This window comes from Mangifera indica, chromosome 6 (genome assembly GCF_011075055.1).
Source record: "Mangifera indica cultivar Alphonso chromosome 6, CATAS_Mindica_2.1, whole genome shotgun sequence".
In the NCBI taxonomy this organism is placed as follows: Eukaryota; Viridiplantae; Streptophyta; class Magnoliopsida; order Sapindales; family Anacardiaceae; genus Mangifera; species Mangifera indica.
In genome coordinates, this window is record NC_058142.1 from 2,901,338 (window position 1) to 2,923,207 (window position 21,870).

General features: G+C 30.6%; 2 protein-coding genes across 9 annotated transcripts; both read right to left on the reverse strand.

Annotated features, from left to right (window-relative positions):
- Positions 1–1,991: 1,991 nt before the first annotated feature.
- On the reverse strand, positions 1,992–4,976 carry LOC123218564 (transcription factor bHLH162-like). 4 transcript variants are annotated; one of them, XM_044640053.1, is made up of 5 exons: positions 4,773–4,969; positions 4,331–4,687; positions 4,138–4,236; positions 3,271–3,302; positions 1,992–2,242 (listed from the first exon to the last, which is right to left on the reverse strand). In XM_044640053.1, the coding sequence occupies exons 1-3, from the start codon at positions 4,890–4,892 to the stop codon at positions 4,150–4,152; spliced, it is 564 nt and encodes a 187-aa protein (XP_044495988.1). In that variant the 5' UTR covers positions 4,893–4,969; the 3' UTR covers positions 1,992–2,242; positions 3,271–3,302; positions 4,138–4,149. The 4 variants fall into 4 exon arrangements, with proteins under 4 accessions (XP_044495988.1, XP_044495989.1, XP_044495987.1 ...); XM_044640054.1 differs by lacking the exon at positions 3,271–3,302 and having other exon boundaries at positions 4,331–4,681; positions 4,773–4,976; XM_044640052.1 differs by lacking the exon at positions 3,271–3,302 and having other exon boundaries at positions 1,992–2,233.
- Positions 4,977–11,087: 6,111 nt separating this feature from the next.
- Positions 11,088–17,108, reverse strand: LOC123219393 (serine/threonine/tyrosine-protein kinase HT1-like). Of its 5 annotated transcripts, none has more exons than XR_006502870.1 (5): positions 15,880–16,839; positions 15,183–15,638; positions 13,212–13,540; positions 11,616–11,685; positions 11,088–11,266 (listed from the first exon to the last, which is right to left on the reverse strand). XR_006502870.1 is itself a non-coding variant. In XM_044641339.1 (4 exons), exons 2-4 carry the CDS (start codon positions 16,618–16,620, stop codon positions 13,268–13,270), a joined length of 1,470 nt encoding a protein of 489 aa, XP_044497274.1. In that variant the 5' UTR covers positions 16,621–16,730; positions 16,996–17,108; the 3' UTR covers positions 12,927–13,267. The 5 variants fall into 5 exon arrangements, 2 of the variants coding, with proteins under 2 accessions (XP_044497274.1, XP_044497273.1); XR_006502871.1 differs by having other exon boundaries at positions 11,088–11,444; XR_006502869.1 differs by having other exon boundaries at positions 11,088–11,685.
- Positions 17,109–21,870: the final 4,762 nt, after the last annotated feature.

Sequence of the window (21,870 nt, forward strand, 5' to 3'; positions counted from 1 at the left end):
AGTTTCGGATTTGAGCTTGGGTAAGCTTTTGATTTGGGTTTGGGTAAGATTTTGATTTGGGCTGGGGCATATGAATTAGGTCCAAATCAAAATATACCAAGAGATTTGGTTTGAGTCTAGAAGTCCTTAAACAAGGGGTCTTTTAGATATTTATATAACCCAAGGTAGGGCTAGACCCAAAAACCATGCAGACTCAAGTTCAAAAGCCGCCTAGGTTTAAGTAGGTTTGATTCGAATTTGTTTAACTTGAATTCGAATAAAATTCAAACTAAGAGATTTGATTTGATTTTGAAATCAAGATATATTCAAACTAGAGAGAATTTAATTCAATTTGACTTATAAGTCGGTGGATGATTTGATTTAGTTCAAACTTGATTTATGACTCAATTTGAATTACATTAAATAATTGTTAAAACGACACTGATCTATTGATTATTAGACAAAACAATATCGTTTTGTCAATAAGTCACAAATTCAAATCGAATTCTTATTCTTGTGGATTGTTGCTCAAGAACTCAGTTTATTAGAATGGTGATGAGTGATTAAGCATCATACATGAACCCCCGTTTTTCAAAGAATAACATACAAACGTCTAGACTATCTTAGCTCGAAATGAAGATAAGGAAGTCCCCATCTATAGAAAGACAACTAAAATACTTTCAATCTTCTCTATATCGTCTTTCAGTAGGAGGAACATGAAAGATTAATAAACTCGGATGAAGAAAAGAACAATTTGATTAGTTGAAGAGACTCGCATATAAGTCAAGGAAGCTAACTACCCACGGTAGCAATTAAGGTAGACAAAGCACAAAATAAGCATATCAACGTTCATCTTTATCTCTCAATAGTCCCTTTTAATATCATGAGATATTGTATTTTGTTTTCATATTTTGTCCTAAAATTTGATCAACTTTTTAATTGAATCTAAAAGTAGTTCTTTTCGTATATCCCATTACCAAGTTAAAATTTGAACTTTGAGGGCATGAAACACTTTCTTTCAAGTTATATTTACTCATTTACAATGTTGAGATAATGGAAATTAACTTCTAAGATACCAAAAACTTTTAGTTTACAAAAACTGAGTACTTCTTTGAGAAATTCTACAGAAAATAAATGTATCAAGTAAAAGAAGTCAAGTGTGTTAAGTGAATGATTACTCAATTGATCATGTCTTGTATAGGAAATGAGAAGGCACCTTTGATTTGTGATTAGACACCAAGAACAATTACATTAATTTGAATTGATAAAATTCTACAGAATTTATGGAATGTCTATTCCAAAGCTTTAATCCTATGGGTTTTTTTTTTTTGGGGGGGGGGGGTGTCGAACAATTTTTTTAGATGTTATGCTAAAAAAACTTAGACATAGAATGTTCGTTTCATATGATTAAAGTTAAGAAAGAATTTCTTTAATCAACTCGTTCTATTCAAGAATAGTTCATTCAAATATTGAAATAATTTTAGAATGTACGTTCTTTTAACTTAGAATGTTTGTTCTTGGGTCAATTATTAAGTGTTAAACCTTAAGTTTTATTCCAATGCTATTCACAAATATATGCATACTTATATATGTTATCACATGATTGAGTAATTTTGAATTAAAGATAAAATAATACACAATCATATGATAACATATATAAATATGTACACAATTATATATAAAAAATAGGTATATATAGTATTGCTCATAATTTATGCCACCTTGATTTCCACCACCTCTAGCACCTCTAAAACCTACTTTGAACCCAGAATTGTTTTGAGACTGGTTTGGCTTCATAATAAAACTATATATTTCCAGAGTGATTCTGTGAAAATTCGCCATAAGATTTTGCTTAGGGCCCAAGCTACTCATAGCATTTAACCTTTCAACTGTGCTCTTATGAGCTAGCATGCATAAGTGCATACACATCTTGAAGACTTGTGCTGTCTCAAGCAAATCATCTGCTAATCTAATTATATTGTTGACATATTCAGTAATAAATAATTGACCTCTAGAAGAACACTTCCTTCATGAATTCTAGAAAAACTGATTTCTTTTAACGTTCGGCTTAGAGATTACAAAATGACAGTACACAGTTCATCCAGAAAATTAACTCCAGCATTTATAACAAACTGCCCCAGATCATATTGCACTCCTCACTTTTTGGCTCAGCAACCCACCTCATCTAGTTATCTGCCACTTGGTCCTAGTCAGCAGCCAACTCAGCTTCTCTTGAATTCATGCAATGCAGAGCCTGATAGTGCTTGAAGAATGATAAAACCAAAAGTGAAGTTATTTAGAAAGGTATGGCCATAGCCATATACAAGCAATCAAGATCAAAAAAGGTAAAAAAGATATATGTGTGTTATGTAGAGATGGCTTTAATGGGTTTCTTTTGTAAATTAGAAAGGCCAAAGGACAATTTCCCACCCAAAGTATGCGCATTTGCCAAGTTTTCCCCCGTTAACTTTGAAAATCCCCTTTACCCACCCATAAACTGTTAAAATTAACTGAGCCTGTTAGTTATATCATTTTCCCCCTCTAAACCCTAAAAACTAATAATTTCACCCTAACCCAAGTTTTAGAAAACAACATTTTCCCCCCTAAGGTTTCCAATTTTCAAATTCAATTTTCCAGTGCCGTTTTTTCCTCTCCGACAACCTCAGGCGACAACTCTTTCTCTCCGGCACGATCTTTTTCCGACGGCTCTCCTGGGAGTGGATGTCGACAAAGATGAGTAGTCTTCGTCGATGATCACTCTCAGGAAAGTCGCCAAAAGGAGACCGCACCGAAGAGACAGAGGTATCACCTGGAGGTCATCGAAGAGAAAGAAACAGCGTCAAAAAATTGAATATAAAAAATTGAAAACCTTAGGGGAGAAAATGCTACTTTTTAAAACTTGGGTTGGAGGAAATTATTAGTTTTTAGGGTTTAGGGAGGAAAATTAAATCAAATTTAAGTTTATTTTTTATAATACAGACAACATAACGATTTTATCCTTAAAACCGTTAGTTTTAACCATCCACAAGTGGATAAATGAGATTTTCAAAGTTAACGGGGGGGAATATTGAGAAAACGGTATACCTTGGGTGGGATATTGTCCTTTGGCCAATTAGAAAAGAGCTGTGTATGTACACCACAGTTTAAAAAAGGGGCCTGTTGATATGAACCCTTTGAAAGAACGTATATTTGTATGGTGCATAGGGACCAGTACGGCACAAAGAAATGGGTCCTCTTGATTGAACCCCTGAAAGTACATTGACCCTTGAAATAATATTTCCCTCAGCCAACCTGTCTTCACTTTGTTGGTTTAGTAGATTCAACTGAAGAAAAAAGAACTAATCAAGAGGCAAATCTAAAATTTAATGCATGAAGAAGTTCAGAATACGCAGTGTACATACTCATATGATATTGTTATCAAAATTTAATTCTTTTATAGGACAGCTAAACCTACTCTTTTATTAATATTTTCAACTTATTCTTGCCTGACTAATCTTAAGTTCTTAACCAGTTAACATAAGCACAGCCAACTTCAAGTTATTCAATGGCTGTGCTCGAGGTTTTTCTTTATTATTTTCTCATGTAGTATTCTAACCCTCTCTCAAAACCAGTGGTCATAAATTGGAAACTAATGAATCCATTAAACACAAACATTAGACTTCATAATAGAGGAAGCAAGCCAGATATTTGAATGAACAAATGCGAACAAGGAAGATGAGGTGTAGAGATTATGTATTAATCTAAGGAGACCACAAGGTCCACAAGACTATCTGTGTAAGCCTCTCCAGATTTTCTTTCTCCAAGAACCACTCATTTAATTGCATCCAATATGCCCATCAATGTAGATGATGCAATAGATGTATAATGTGCACAAAGAAATCAATACAAACAGAAGCATGCATCTATTTCTAGCTTAACTAGAATAAAATAGTTAGCATTAAGTTTTAATTAACACGGTTTAACAAGGGTCGGTGGTCAATGTTATGGCTGGACTATAAATTTCATCTACAGAATCAACCCAAAATGCTAAGAATTAGAATGAAAGATCTGCAGTTATAAGTGATGCATTTATACTAGTTTATCCATTAATTTCATTAGGTTTTGATATAGTTGCAAAGATACTTAGTAATTTTAATATCTCCATTAAAGAGAAATCACCATTTTTATACTTCAAAACGCAGTAGCATCGTGGACGAACTTCTTTAGTTTCTCAGATATTCTAGCTGTTTCATTTCCCACTTGATCAGAATCTCCAACCTGCACAATTTTAAGCCAAAAAATTTTCAAATCAACTGGAAAAAATGAAATGAAATGTTTTATACGTAATATATATTTCAGCCTGATTTTCTACCTTTGAATGTATGGTGTGGAAGACAGAATCATGAACAACGGAGAAGCTAGCACTAACTATTTCAGCCCCTTCTTCATGAATCAAACGAATCATTTCATTGAACATGAACTGAAAATCCAATCCAGTTGTCAAAACTACCTCCATGGCTGAACCCATTTCGTGAACCTCAATTTGTGGTGATCTAAATCCCTCCATTGTTCTTCCACTACTCATGCTTGTTCTGCTACAAGGCCGATTCTCAATTCCCATTAAGCTGTCTTTCCAATCTTTCATTTTCTCCAAGTTCATCTGCAGCCTTTTTATGTAGTTCGCCGCTTTATCTAACTGATCAGGAAGTGATGATGTCGCTTCCTGAAACTCCATTAACAGAATGAGAACTAGTCAGGAAAAAGAAAACTAACATTATGAGTTGATTACTTTATACTTGCAGAAGTGTAAATACCGTAGGGGTTTGATGAGGTACAAGAGAATTGAGCTTTGCATAGAGGGCTTTCATTCGATTTCTCCTGTTTCTCTCAATAGTTTTTCTATCAGTTCTAGATGAATTAGGGTTGTTCTCCATGAAAATATTTTCTCTCTATACTTGAAAACTTAAAAGATGTTTGTCAGAAGGTTGGTGGAGGGCTCATTTTTGTTTTTTATCATGAAAAGCCAACCAAAGGCAAGCACAATTAATGTCATGACGTTTTACTGAATAAAAGCTAGCTGATTTGAGAGGGTGGTGGGGGCTAGTTCTTGCTGCCATGGCCCTACTGAAGACCGTCTTTTTCCAGGAATTTACTGTGACAACTGTATGCATTTGGGCTTTACCCCTTAAAGGAATCCGTGAATCACAACTGGCACTGTATCCGAGCAGCACCTAAATTCGAGTTTGATTTGCTTAAGCCGAGTTGAGTTCAAATTTAATTCAATTAAATTTGAATTTAGGTTTATTTAAAATCGAATTTAATTTATTGAAATAGAGTTAAATTTAAATTTAAATTCAAATTTAATGTTAAAATAGTATCATTATGTATATTAATCAAAACAATATTATTTTAATGTATTAAAATTAAATATTTCAAATTTACAAACTTTATAAACCGAATACTTCTAAGGCTTAAATTTGAAAATATTACTCTCAAATTTAAATTTTAACTTGATCTTATTTAAACTAAACTTATTTTAGACTTATTTAAACTAAGTTTAAACTTGAACAAACTCTAATCATAATAATAAAGAGTAGTTAAAATGATAAAGGTGGCTACTCATGTAGGAGGAATTTAAAATTTTATGACGATATATCAAAATTAATAATTAAACTAATCAGAATAGTTACGCACATTAATCACAAATTGGTAAACGTGAATGGAAAGCCCAAGTGGGGGAGCCAATTGGGAAGCTTTAAATTACTGGACATAATTTTTTTAATTAAGCGTGAAAAACACTAAAGGAAAGCAAAATCCTGGTAATCAATTCCATGGTGTGAATTTAAAAATTGTTAGTCAAATTAATGCTGCTAATCAAAACAACATGGGGTAACCTCGTATATATGAGAAAGCATAAAGAAAATTCAAGAAATTGTTCGAGTCAACCGGGCTAGCGATGGATGGTAGACTAAAAAGTCTCAGGTCTTGCAATTAATTCTTAAATTGGCTTAAATTTCTTACGTGCACTGATGTTCAAGAGGAGTGATGAAACCAACCACTATGACAACGATTCCATGGAAAACAAACAGAGTTTCATTGACAACAAATTGGTCACTTATTGTGTGCAGAATTGACTCAGATAGATAGAACAATGGAGTTTACTGGAAAATTGAGCAATTCTATTTCTACCCATTTTTAAGGAAGCAATTGGGTACTTAAATAATTTATAAATTATTTTTAATTCAAAATTATTTAATCATATAATAATATATTATATTATTATTCTTATGTATCAATAGTTAAATTGATTGATAAGTGGTCAGATCGGTTAATTGTTCAAATTATATAAAAAAAATTATATAATATATGATTAAATATATAATTTAATTTATTTAACATTAAAATAAGTTTAATTTATGGATATATAGATTCAAATATAATAAATAAAATCTTAATTCAAGTTTTTATAATGAAATTTTTTAAAAAAATTCAAATTTTCATACTAAATAAATTAAATCCAATTTTATATATATTTTAATTAATTTGATTAATAATTAATAATTTAACCGATCAAATTATTTAATTTGTTATAGTTTTTAAAACCATGGCTAAAACATGGACAAATTCCAATGCATTAATAGTATATTGTTTTTTTAATAAAGCGTGAAAAACACTAGCATATAGTAATTAAATGAGCACCGGCCTAATCACGTTAGAAAAAAGTTGTCTAAAGTAATTTTATTTATACAAGTAAGATCTCATTTATAAGTCAAGAATGTGGGTTAGACTAATGCTGCGTGACAAATAATTCCATGGGTATGCTGATGAGAGCAGGATGACCTCATCTAATGAGACATCTCATGTCATGCAAATTTAAGTAAAATTCATGTGCCAAGGTAATTAAGTTTTACCTAACTAATTAATTTGCTAATTTGTCATTAATCGAAAAATATCGAAACCCTAACCAAGATTGTGCAAACTTTATCATAGGGCACCTAAGATGATACAATTTGATAAAGATCATGTACGGGATAGTGCCATTAATTTAATTCTAGTCCAAATTACGTCATTTTAATATGATTCAGACTAAATCACACTTGGGATAATATGATTTAAGTTAAATCATATTATCTTAATACAATTTTATTATATATCATATCGTTAGGATATGATTCTAATTAAGTTATACGTAGATAACTGATATCTTTTCAGATCTCATCATTCGAGGCATGATTTAAGCCGAATCACATGGCTTTGCTTTGGATGCGATATCGTTGAAATCGCATGTGACCAATTGGCTGGCAACTTTTGTTTGTCATGACTTTATTAATTTTTTTTTATAATTATTAATCTTGAAATTAATATAACTAAATATTTAATAGAAATTTGGTGATGAAATACCATTTGTAATCATTAAAAAGATGTATAAAAAGTACTTTTTCTTTTTTAGTGATGTTAACATATCAATTAACAATTGTAATAAACGAAATCTATCCATGCCCATTTTGTATCCTTCAAGAGCGGAAAGATGTAATTATAAGTCGACCTTTTAAGGGAAAACGTGTTTATCTTAACCTTTCAAATTAATTAATTGCATTTTACAACTCGTGTTCTATGATTTCACTTTTATGATGGTTTAAAACTTGATTAAGGGAAGACCCATGTTTAATTAAAGGGAGATAATTGATTGGTCTGTTTTGATTCCATGCAACACGTGGTTGACGAGGGTGAGGATGCTGACAATGGCATTGACAACTTCTCCTCTTCTGCATCAAGACAATAATCACATCTAAGAAACCCTAATTCAGCATTCACATATATGGCATTGCCCATTTGTTGTCTCCAAGCAAAACATGAAAAACGTCGAGACACACAGCGAAAAGCAACAACTGTTCCCAAAAGTCACTTTGGCACTTATCAATGGAGCCAAGACGAATTACTGTTATTTTCCAGATAAAATTAAAAAAATAAAAATGGACCACATCTTAACTTCAAAGATTGTGGTTGTGTGTGTGAATTGAGGAAAAGGGATGAGACAAATATTCTGGCTTTCAAATGTAATGGGTTGATTTGGTGTATGAAAGGAGGCAACCGTTGGAAAATTCTCTGGATATGACAATTGTAAGCTTTGAATGTTGATTTGTTCCCTTCGAATATTGTTTTAGAAGGAAGTAGAAAATCTCACCTACTCTGGAGACAAGGATCACTGCAAGCATCATCACCATATACACACTTCATTAGAATCCTTACACCAGGGCAAGCCTTTTTCAATGCAACATTTGTTTGACAGTTCGCCCTAAAAAATCAAGTTTTCTTTGGCCGAATATATACACCATAATCAAATGACAATGTAATTCCTATCATTTTCATTTGTATTATTTCGTAATGTCATTTATATCACCCATATCATTGTCCTCGTATCAAAAATCAAATATTCATTCATATTGTTTATATCCATATCAAATTTTTATTAAATGTCTAAATCAAATTCCTACAAAATATCAAATATTTCATACTCCATTTATAATTTCACCCCCTTTATGATTATTAGAAAGAAATAAAGAAAATATATAGTTAACATGATAAAGGAAAACTAAAATCTGTGTACATATGCTATGAAACATAATCATCGAAGTAAAATATATGACAAAGAAAATTGAAATAAACATGATGATCAAAATAAGCACACCAACGTCTCAACGAAGATGAGTCGACGACCGTGCCTAGCATAATCGCCGAAAGGAGGTCACGTCAAAGAGGAAGAGGAGTCGTCAAGAAACGGCGCCGGAAAACTAACTCTGAAATATTGAAAACCCTAAGAGGGAAAACATTGTTTTTTAAAACTTAGGTTGGAGAAAATTGTTAGTTTTTGAAATTTTAGTGGAGAAAATGAGATAATTTTTTTAGGGGTTAAGGTTCCGTTAAATTTAACAGTCCATAGGTGGATAAATGATATTTTCAAAGTTAATAAGGAGAAACTTGAGAAAAACGTATATTTTGGGTAAAAAATAGTTCTTTGGCCTTTTTTTTTTATAAAATAAATAGAGTAATGTTATATATATTAATAGAGTAATACTATATGTACCCATTTTGGATACATAAATATATACATACTCATATGTGTCATCATATGATGGTTATTATTTTATTCTTAATTTAAAATCATCCAATCATATGATGACACATATAAATGTGTATATATTTATGTACCTAAAGTGGGTACACATAGTTTTATTGATATTAATAATATATATAAACACATATACAAAGTGTAAATATTAATATATATCATATGATTTGAATTTTTTTTAATGAAGAATCTCATTCAAATCATATTATCTATTCAAAACAAAATTAACCATACAAATTATAAAGGAAAATTTTCCTATTTTATTACTTAAATTATCTCGTCGAGTGATATAATTAGATATATTTTTGCCTATAATACAAACATGTATTAAATATTTTTAAAAAAATTACTTTAGCTGTTAATTAACGGTTTAATATTATGTACTCAACTATTCTTAAAGTTGCGCGGTGGCTCCACAAGCATAGATTTTACCCCCTCAAAAACGACAAAGAAATAAGGCTTTTCCACGGAGGAGAAGAGCAACCTGCTTTAGACACGTTTCAATAGTCGCTCTCCCTGCTTTAGCTTTACCCACTGCATCTCATTCCCCATTCACCAATTGTTACCCAGCCCGCTTCTACATATCCCCACTTTTCTTTTTTCCTTTTTTCTTTTTATATCATAAAATTATGATAGCCCTACAAATATTTTCTTCCACAAGTCCGAGAAAATGGACAAATTTTCAATCCATTTTATTATTATTTTGTTTTCTTCAAGATAATGCAATGCCTATGCGAGGCTTGATGGACACCTCTGACATTTACTAAAAGAACAAGTAGATTCACAGGTTTTACAATGGCAATATTTACACCCTTATAATATCAAAATGAAAAACTTATAGCTTATAACTGAACGATGTTAGAGAAAATAACTCTTTAATATTTAGGTTATATGGAAAATATCAATTATTAACTTATTTAAAATAAAACTGTGTATGCTCACGCGATGACAAATTGATATGTTGTTAGAACTTGAACTTATATTCTCTCGTATATGAAATATCTTCTTTTACCACTCAAATTATCCTTTAGGGATATATATGTATAGTATTACTCTAAGCTAAAACACAAAATAAAAGTAAATTAATCAATTTTTCCAAGATTTTGTTTCCAAATTAAATTTTTCACTGACAATGTCTATCAATTAGGGTTAGATTATAACCGAGATCAGCAATCACGGTTGGACCTTAAGCTATGGTTTCAACACTATATTTTATTGAGCTCAAGTTCAACCATGAGGGCTGAACTTGAGCTTAATAATTTTTTTAACTTTAAAATCTATTTTCAAAATTAATAATTTATAATAAAAGAAATTATAAAAGAAGGTTGAATTATGATTTTATAAAAAAAAAAAGTAAAAGAATAAATTTATTTATTATAGATAAGATAAATTGTTAAAATAAATCTTACCTATAAGGGAGTTTTAGAGTAAAGTCTAGAGATTATATATTGTTGCCAAAGTGTGCTGTTACCCAAAATTTTAAGCACTCATTTTATTAATTATATATGGCAATTCAATTTTCCATGAATAATAATTAAATTTAAAAAATAGTATAATTATGAATTAAGCTCAAGTTCACTCCTTATATCAAGCTCGAGCGAATCTTATATTAAGCTCAAAGTCAACTCCATAAATCAAACTGCACTTAAACAAACTCAAACTCGAGTTTGATTCAACTCAAATTCACCGTCTAGTATTTGTTATAAAGGTGAAAGTGTTGAATTTCCATAAAAGATAGTTTCACAAACCCTCATTGCCTCGGTCAAACATTAATTTGAGTTTATATATAAACAAGGGCAATATTTACCCTTCAAAAAAGAGTAGGGCTAAATACTGAAAAGGCTTTTCAAAGAGGTATAGTGAGAAAAGGGTTGATTTGATCGTCATTTTCCGATAGGTCACATTCTCTCTTTGGGGAAGTTTCAAGCATAAAAAGGCGTAACTTTGTGATATAAAGTTGTTGAAATTAGAGTAAAAAGAAGTAATTTTGGAATTAAAGTGACAGAAAGTGGTAATGTCATTATAAAGGATTATCTATGGTAAACAAAGCACTTACAAGTATCATTAGAAAAAGACGGGTCGAGCACAGAGTAGGTCAAAACAGGTATAGACAAAACGTCAACTTACACAGGTAAAAAATATACAAGTCTGTATCCAACCCTGCAAATACAGGTGAACCTGCGGGTACCCATGAAAAGAGCTTAGACATAATAAACTTTTAAGCAAGAAAAATGACATCTAATAGCATAATTGTAGTGACACAAAAACAAACCATCCATTACATGAGGACCACACTTCACTTGGATATCAACTTTACATTGAATCTCCACAATTTTAAAGGACACAACTCACCCACCTAATCCAAAGATAATGTTTTGTCACTTCATGAAGGCGACCTATAAAATTATACATAGGAATTTGCATCTGCCTTGTCAACAATCCAAATCTATATATACATCTCATGCATGTCAATTCAACTACAAAAGAAACCAATCAAATACGAACAACAATATCTAAACAAAGTTACCTCAAGAATAGGTCTTCATGCAAGCCATGTGAGTCTCATAAATTTGGCTTTTGAATGCAGCCTCAACAAACTATTACAAGTGAGAAATGTTTTTCAGGGTATTTTAAGCCATGGAAGATATTGATTGCATAATAAAGACTGGCAATTCCAATTGGTCCATTCCAAGCAACTAATAATGATGTGATAAAAAAGCAGATAGATCTAATGCCTTCATACCAACGACACTAAATGATACACTTGAACCACTGAAGTAACAATAAGATCATGGGACAGACACGTGAAAATGTGAGAATTAATTTTCTTTCTAGATTCATGAATCTTAGTTTTATACAGTCAACAACTCAAGACAAACATCAAGATGTACATGTTTACACTCACAAGAGCACAAATATTCAAGTCTTCATGAACATGTGCCTGCATATCAGTATGTATATGCTGTTTCTATAGAAACTTCAACCTGGCTTATATTTTTTTAATATATATATATATAAGGTAAGATAATTCATCAAATTAATTGCAAATCGAGATATGAATCAACAAAACTTGGAGGTTGCACAAATGGAAGTTAGAAAATTAATTACATAAGTTGTCCCACAAGACAAGAGTTCAAGTGAATAAGGTCAACAGCACTAGAGATACTTAGAAACATTAAAAGATTATGACTGATTTTTTAGTGAAAGACAGCATATTTGATTTAAAAAAGGAATTAAGATTGCCTGGAAGTGGTCTACAAGCCAAATCAAATGGTTGTGAGGAAGCCTACCCTGGTTGGCATTATTTGACTCTCATAATCAACCCTCATGCCGATTGTGAACCTAACTAATAACACATTGTATCATTGTAATAGAATATAACAAATCAGAAGGTCCATAACTCAGCAACAGGTCTCGAATTATAGCATCGACATAAAAACAGCTGTGTCTTCTTGGTTACATGGCAAACAACCAGGCTACCCGAAACTGAAGGGTCACCATAATCAATAACCAGACAACAATAAAATTAAAAAAAAAAAAAAACACAAGGCAAGTTTACAGTAATTCTAAGCCACCTAACAAACAAAGATTTACAGAAATAAACATGTCAAAATGCCATTTGAAGGTATAAATAGAAAATAAACTAAACCATAATACAATAAACATACTGGCACATTTTTTTGTAAGTCTGCAAATATTAATTCTGCATTAATCATCCAAACCATGTATAGGTAATTGGAAGAGTCATTCACCTATTTGTAATTTAATGCAAATTGCAATTGTCCTGAAACCTACTTGAAAATGTGGATGAGATTAAGCATGGAACTATACATAAGAATGATAACACAAAACACATTATAGCATATTATATACACGAAATTTTAAGTTCACTGCTTCAAAGAAGAAACCTACCAAAAGCAGCATTTCAAACAGCCTTCAAAAAAATAGCTGTTTTCAAACCCAATATTTATTCTTTCCAGGACACCTAATTGATGATCACTTTCTGTGTATGTATAAATAAAATCAAAGACATTTTTCAACTGAATGCAAACCTACTAATCTATTGATTCACTCTCACATGAATGTGTTATAATAGTACAAATGAAGAGGCCTAGAAACGAACCTTTTAATTACAATTGACCTGGTTACACTAATAAAAAGCCAGGCCAAAAGGAAGATTCAACTGAATTTAGGTTTAGGCACTGGTGAGCTATTAGGATGTACGGGACCAAGCTTTTGAATCCAATGAAGGAGCCCTTTCTTATGATCTTGGCAAGCAGGATTTTGCACTAGATATAGGGTTCCATCACGAGCAAGTGAAGATTCAAATTGCTCCAATACTCTCACAATGTGCCAGAACTCAGGCCTCTTCTCTGGATGCAAGGACCAACATTGCTCGATCAAAGCTGCCATTGCAGGTGGACAATCCCCTGGAATAACAGGCCGTAAATTCTGAAGCAAAATCAGATTCTTATGTTAAAATCATGTAAATAAAAATCTCTCATTGAGATTCATACAAGAATTGTCATATACAAGGAAATAAAAAATAATAGAACCAAAACAAAATAAATAGAGGCTTTAAAAAATTCAAGTCTAACATTAAACTGGAGAAAACTTGAATATGATAACAAATCCCATATCACCAACCTCATGAAAAAAATTTATTAAGGATATCCACAATGTGTCAAAATAGAAAATTTTCTAGTAATTCAGTAAGCCATCGTATTCATTAGCATTATAAGAGAAAAACTAATGAACATATAATTAACTCTATTATGGACTCATTGAGTCATGGAAATCAATGTCAGTCAATTTTCCTGTAGCAACTATTTGATCAATGGATCTTAGGGCTCTAAGCAACAACTTATTATCACCACCTCACTAAAATTAAATCTCATAACCAAGAAATTAAAAAAAAAGAAAAAGGCAGATTCTTCTGTTAAAATCAAATAAATAAAACCAACTATTGAAATTCATACAAGCATTGTAATAAGGCAAGAAGATAAAATAATAAATGAACTGACATAAAACAAATAAATGGTATAAAAAAAATCAAGTCTCACATCAAACTGGAGAAAAGTCATGATAACAAACCCTTAAATCACCAACCTCATGCAAATAATTTATCAAGCATATCTATTTCGATGACAAATTTCAGCTCATTCAGTAAGCCATATTGTTCATTTGCATTAAAAGAGGAAAAAAAAAAAAAAGTATATAATCAACTTTATTATTAACTTATTGGGTCGTAGAAACTAAGGAATCTATTTTCCAGTAGCATTTGTTTGAATAATTAATCTTACGGTTCTAAAAGACAATTTCTTAGCACTGCCTCAATAAAATTAAATCTAGTCAACAAGGAATGGAAAAAACAATATATATCATGGAAATAAAAATGAGTCTACTATCCAGTCGGATTGATTGATTAAAAGATTATACATGTTCAACATCAACTTCTTACCAGTGCCTCCGGTAACCAGATATCATTACAAATATTATCTTTTTCCAACAACACCATAAAATTTAATTATATTGGTCCCACATAAAACCAAATAAATCTCCTTTTTTCATCTTTTATCCCCAGTTATAAAGCTGATGCAGATTTGAGGATTGTTTTCCAGCAAATATGACTATTTCAAAGAGAGACACCATAGCTATATGAAGTTCAGTGTTAAGAAGATTACAAATTATATGAACAATAGCAAAAAATCATCAAGTTATAAGGTGAACTTATGCTAATCCAATCTTTGACTGAACACCTAAACTTCATACTGAATAAACAACAAACAGAAAATGACTAATTAGATAATTAAATTTGAGTTGTTTCATTCTAACAGGTTTTAAATAGCTTCATCTTCAAAGCCTTTAGAAGACACAAAAAGAAAGTAAGAGTGGCAGCCATAGGAATTTTATATCAAAAGCAAAGGACTTGAAAAACCAATAGTCTGAAAATACAATTCCCAGATAATTAAAAACAGCTTATAAAAGCAACACATTTGAGATGATGAATTTGAAGAAACATAACTGATATGCACACACAAATTAAAAAAAATATATTATTGATCGATTCATAAAAAAAATTATATAAACATACCTTGTTCACAACTGCAAAAGCAGCTTGAATGGGATTCATCTCCTCATACGGGATTGTTCCAGCCACCATTTCCCATAATATGAGCCCGAAACTGTAAACGTCAACCTTTCGCCCGTATGGTTTATGCTTGATCATCTCAGGTGCCATCCAACGATAAGTCCCTGGGTCATCGGCCCAGGCATCACAGTACTGCTCTTCACAAGCGATACCAAAATCAGCAATTTTCAGATGGAATTCTTCATCAATAAGGACATTTTCTGGCTTAAGATCTCGATGAATGACACCCTGAGAATGAATATATTCCATTCCTCGTGCAATATCCAGAGCAATCCTAATTAATTTCTGTAAGGGAAGGGATTTGTGCTCAAGCTTGTGCAGGTAAGCCCTCAAGGAACCTTCTGATAGATATTCAGTAATGACAAAATATACTGGTGGCTTTCTGCATGCTGCTACAAACTATTCAAAGATAAAACCATACATGTAAGAATGGTTAAGGCAGAAACATCAAACATATTCACAAACAAGGACATGTTTAGCATAAACCATAATGATAATTTGTTGAAGATTAAAACATTCTGTATTATTTTCACATAAATTTACAGCTATCACAGTGATGAATCCAGCTTTGATCTTCTAATTCCTCTAACAAACTTAAAAAACATATAGAAAGGTTAATAATCAAACAAATCATAGTCACCTTGATGACATTTGCATGATGGAGCTGAGATAAAAGAGTAACTTCCCGTCTGAATTGCTTCTCTAACCGAGCTGCCATGTTTCTGTTTTCGTCATCATCAGGTATCGTAATAATCTTCACTGCAACAGTCTCATCCTTGTATATCCCATGGTAAAGCCTGCTATGTGCCCCATGAGCAAACCTAAGCCCCAGAAACAGCTGGGAAAGATCAACACCATATTCATCTGCAGCCTCAACAGCGTTAACCCTGCCTCCACCGTGGTCAAAATACTTGCTCCAAGCTGACTCCTTTCTGGTCTTGAATTTATCACTGATTTTCAGAGAACCCAAGTGATTAAGTGGGCTTATACTATAGGAATCTGATGATGGCCTGGAATCTTTATGGGAATGTTTACGTGAAAACTTTCCCTTAAGTCCCTTCTCTGTGTCTGATTCTTTTCTCCTGGGAAGTGGAGTTGAAAATCTTTTAGTATTAGACCTTGCTTCCTTGAACGTATCCGATAGAACTGTTTTGGGAAGGGGAGATAAAGATCTCTGCTTGTTCATTGATTTTCTCTGAATCTGTGATTTAGTAGGAACTGATTTGTCATTTGAAGAAGCTGTGACGGGACTTAATTTCAATCCAAAAGTCCTTTCTGGTAAAGTAAAATTCATAGAAGCCAATCTAGAAGAATCAAGCCTATGACAAACAGTGGGAGAAAACTTCGTTCTCCTTATCCAAGAATTAGCGTCTTCACCCATCTCTGTGTTTCTCTTTTCCCAGTAATTCAAAACCTCAAATCCTAAAAAGGCTTGAAAATTTTCCGAACTTGTTCACCTCCCTGTTATTATTCAGCCGAAAAAGTAGGAGCCTGCGAAATCCCACACACAGGCTAATCCAAATAAACAAATCATTTAAAAAATGAAAACAAGCAACGGAAAGTAAAAAAGCATAATCAATTATATTGAAAATATGAAAACACCCACGATAACCCCCATTAAACACAGGGAAAAAACAACCATTGTGTCCAATTTAACCACATTAATAGTCCTAAATAACAAATCCTTATCCCCACATAAAACAAAAACTAAAAGTCAAAATAGTACAAACGAGTACATCTTCGTTACGTTACATACCCACAACGGAACGGTGGCGTTTTGGACTACGACGAAACTCTATTCTTCGCTCGTCACAGATTTGTTAGATGCTATGTAAAAAGACAGGATCTTACGACGTTTACCAAAAATACAGTTCATCCTTCTCAAACGATCTCATTCTTTAATAAAACAAATACTAAAACAAGTAGTATACAAATACGTAGTTGGTATATGGAGAGAGACAAGGACCGTAGATTAAGTTGACCTCTTTTTTTAGCAGAGCAGGCGGTGAAGATGTGGGGGGGGGGGGGGGGACCACAGAGAGGAAAGTGAATAAAAGAGGGAGGACAGTAAAGTAATTTTGAAAAATAAGCTTTTTCAATTTTGTGATTGATCATGTGGTGGGGAATACAAGTGTCACCATCGTACAGGATATTAGAATGTGTGGGTCTACTGTGCGGTTGGTACGGTTCTCACGGATGTCTTGTGATTATCACTTGGGCCGTCTAAAGTTTATTCTTTACTCAAATTTTTATTCTTTATTTTTCAAAAATTTATATATTTATTTATAAACAGTTAAATCAAATCTGTTAGTTTTCTTATTTTTTAAATTTTAAAAATTAATATATTTTTTTTAATCAAAATTTTCAAAAACAGTATTTTTCCTTAAAATTTCTAATGTTTCAAATTCAATTTTTCTAATAACAAAGAGACTTTTATGACAATATTCAGACAATGTCTCTTCCTCTCCAACATGTCATCCTTCTAGTTTTGTTTCTTCGCTGTGCAATGTCATCGTTAAAGAACAAAGATGACTCATCTTCATCAACCATTTTGTCAACAATAAAGACTCTTTGTCGATGAAAACGAGTCGTCTTCATTCTCTGACAATGATATCACATAGTGTTGGAAGGAAGACACGTTGAAAAGAAAGATACTTGCTTAGAGATCGCTAGAAAAGTTTCTTTGTCATCAAAAAAATTGAATCTAAAAAATTGAAAACCCTACGGAAGAATGTTATTTTTTAAAATTTGGGTTGAGAAAAAATTATTAATTTTTAGGGTTTAGGAAGAGAAATGATATAAAATTTTAGTTTTTTTTTAATATTACTAATTAAATGATAATTTTACCCTTAAAACTCATAACTTAATAGCTCATAGATAAATATATGGGTTTTTTAAAGATAAATGATGAAAACTCGATAAAAGAATAAATTTGGGGTGGGAATAAGTCCTTTGGCCTTTTCTTTTTTGTTTTGGAATTTGTAGGTAAGATTTCGCATTTAAATGTGATTGCTTTTTCAGATGCTCTCTCACAAACTTGGTGATTACACATTAAAATTAGATGATAATAGATAGAATTGGATATCACAATGAGACGGATAGGGATCGAATAATTTAATTTTTATTTTTTAAGAGAAACTTTTTTCAACCTTATCCTATCGTTTATACGAGGATGATGAGGAATTTTCATCCCTCTTCATAGGAAAAGTTTTTTCTTCTATTCTCATAAGAAAAATTCTTCACACTTTCCTCTCATAATTTTTGCTAGAAAATAATGCTTTGCAGGAAAAGTTTTTGAAATTTTATATTGAAAAAATTAATATTATTTAGTTAAATTTGTAAAAATTTCAATTATTTAATATTTTAAGTCATTATATTTTTATTTAAATAATTCATTACATATTTTTTAACTAAACAAATAAAATATTAAACTTAACCCACTGCAATTTTATTCATTTTAATATGAAATATATAATGTGATGCTATAAAGTATAAAATTAAAATAAGAGAAATTATTTACTCTTTAAAAGAAATAACATATGATTAAGGACCGGTGGCTAGGGCTGGATTCAAGCTGAGTCGAGCTCGAGCTTGAGCTTGGCTCGATTCATATATAGTAGAGCTCGAGCTCGACGAGCTCTTAAAAGCCAAGCTTGAACTTGATTCGATTCATTTTTCGTTATTAAAACGATGTTGTTTTGTATCAAAAAATTAGGCAAGTAGCTCGAGCTTAACTAGGGCCAATGTGTTTCAGGTTCGTCTGAACCGAGCTCAAGCTAGCTCGGTTTGAATCCAGTCCTACTGGTGGCCCACGAAAATCTTAGTTTTCATTGGGCTTAATATTGCTGACCCAGTCCCATTTCGAGGACGATACTAAGACCAAAAATAGCAGTAACAAAATAGTATTTTTTACAACAATAAAATTGTGTATACTTATTTTAAATATATAAATATATTTATATATTTATATGTATCATTATATAATTAAATAATTTTAAATTTAAGATAAAATAATACTTAATCATATGATAATACACATAAGTATATACAAATTTGTGTATCTAAAATGAGTATATATAATATTATTCTTTTTAAGAAATTGATATTCATTTACTTGCTTTGTGCTTACCTATCACTTTTTGGAATGGTAATATTATGTATATCCATTTTAAATGCATAAATAAGTACATATTTATATATATTATTATACGATTGAATGTTATTTTATAATTAATTTAAAATTATTTGATTATATAATAATACATATTAAATATATATCTATTTATATATTTAAAATGGGCGAATATCTTGTTTACTTATATCAATATTTGTTTTTTTTATGCCAAAGGATTATTTTCTACCTAAGTTTTAATATAAAAATAAATATATATTTATAGAAGATTAAAAATTTAAATATCTATTTATAGATTAACTTTTGTTAGAATTTTTTATTAAAAACAAAAGAAAATTATTATTTTATCACTAAATCATAAAACTCAGAAAATTTATATCATTTCTCCTTCTTAGTTTAGAAAAATAATAATTTTCTCTTAATACTAAGTTTTAAAAAATTTATTTTTCTCTTATATTTGTTCTTCTTTTTCTGCGACCAAAGAAAGTTCTTGTCATTGGCCACCCTTTTTACCATGACCTTCTTTTGCCGTTAACCTTCCAACCCTAGAAGTTTCTTTAAACGAAAATGAATTGTCTTTGTCTAACGAATCAACATTAGAAGATTTTTCCAAACTAAGGAGAAAAAATAATACAAATTTTTAAGGTTTTAGAATTTAATGGTAAAATGATGATTTTACTTTTATCTATAATAGAAGTTAATTTATGAGTAAGTGTTTGAGTTTTTGATCTCTGATAGATATGTATTTGTCTTTACATTAAAACTTGAGTAAGAAATAGTTTTTTGATCTTTTTTTTTTTTTTATAATGAGAAACCTCACCCCGAACTAGATCGCTTGTATCAACATATTTGATCTTTTTGTTAGACGCACTTTTTATATTTGGTCGCAAATAACCCAATTTGTTTAATCAACCTGTGTTTGGTGCTTTATTTTTTGTGAACTCTTATTAATACATTTATACCCATTTATTAAGGATTTACTCATTAGGCTTCATTAATTTAGACTAGGTTAAAAATTGTCTGTCCACATTGATTATAATTACATCCATAGTCACAAACTGTTATAAGGGTAATTAAAATAATTTATTATCACAAATTAAATGATATAAGATTTATGTAATTGATTTTTCTTTTTTCTTAAAAGAAGAAATGGAAGTTGCAAAAGAAATTGGGAGATGATAAAGAAGAAACGGAAGCTGTAAAAGAAATTGGAAAAGTGATTACACTTTTGTTGAAAGAGAGAATATTGTGAGGATTATATCTCCAAATACAAGTGATGGTGAAGCTTTATATAACATTTCTTCACCACCCACCATGCCCAAAAAATTGACTAACTCTCAATTACCTTAAGGGAACATTTGATTTGGATAATGTTTTATTATCAAAATAGAAAGATTATATTGAAGATAAATTACTTAGAAGATTACTGGGTATAAATAATTACTATGTTTGATAAAATTTAGTTGGTATAAATAATTATTGTGTTTAGTTAAAGGTAATAAAATATTACTAGTAAATTATTTTACTTAAATGCCCTTGAATATAATTATTTTTAAATATTTTTTATATTATTTGTTATATTAATTAAAAATAAATTTATTTTTATCTCAAAAAATTAATAAATAATAATATAGTTATAATAAAATCAAGATTACTTTGGTAATATTTAAATACCTAAGGTGAAGGTGGTAATCAAATTACCACCTATATTACCTGTCACGTCAGCATTGGTAATAGAATATTACTATAATTTTTTATTACTAACAAATCAAATAAGAAAATAAAAGATAAATTACCAAAATAATCTTCAAAAATTAAAACCGAATAGCCCCTAAATGTGCTCATACAAGCATTAATTGAAACTTTTTTCTCCACCACACTCTTTTTTTTCTCAGTTGGGCCTCATTCTGCCAATAAGACTTTGAATTGAAACTCTTTAAAGCCTAGACCCATTTACCTTTTGTAGTCCTTTACCATCTAAACTTACAGGGCACCATTATGTGTATTCTTTTTCGTGGTACGGATATATATTATTTTATTTTTATTTTAAATTTATTAAATTATATAATGATATATTATTTAAATATTAAATTATATATTGAAAATTATGTATATAACTTTATTGAAACTTTTACTTTCAAGTAAGTTTTCAAAAACAACACTTACATCCACACTTATCTTCTATATCATGATATTTAAATAATAACATAAATAAATTTTAATAGTTAATTTTTAAGGTTGATTTTAATATACAAATAAGAAATTTGGTTCTTTCGGTGTGAGATCTGCCATTCCATCAAAACTTGGATGGGCCATAGTCATTTTACCTTAATTTTGATTCTCATAGTTGTGAAACATGGTCTACGCCATTGGTTTGTCAAAAGTCTTGTAATTATGAATTCCAAAAAACATAATTTTATTAGCTAAAATTAATTAATTTTGTATTAATTAATTTACAAAACAATAAAAACAAGACAAATTGCATTAATAAAATTTTGT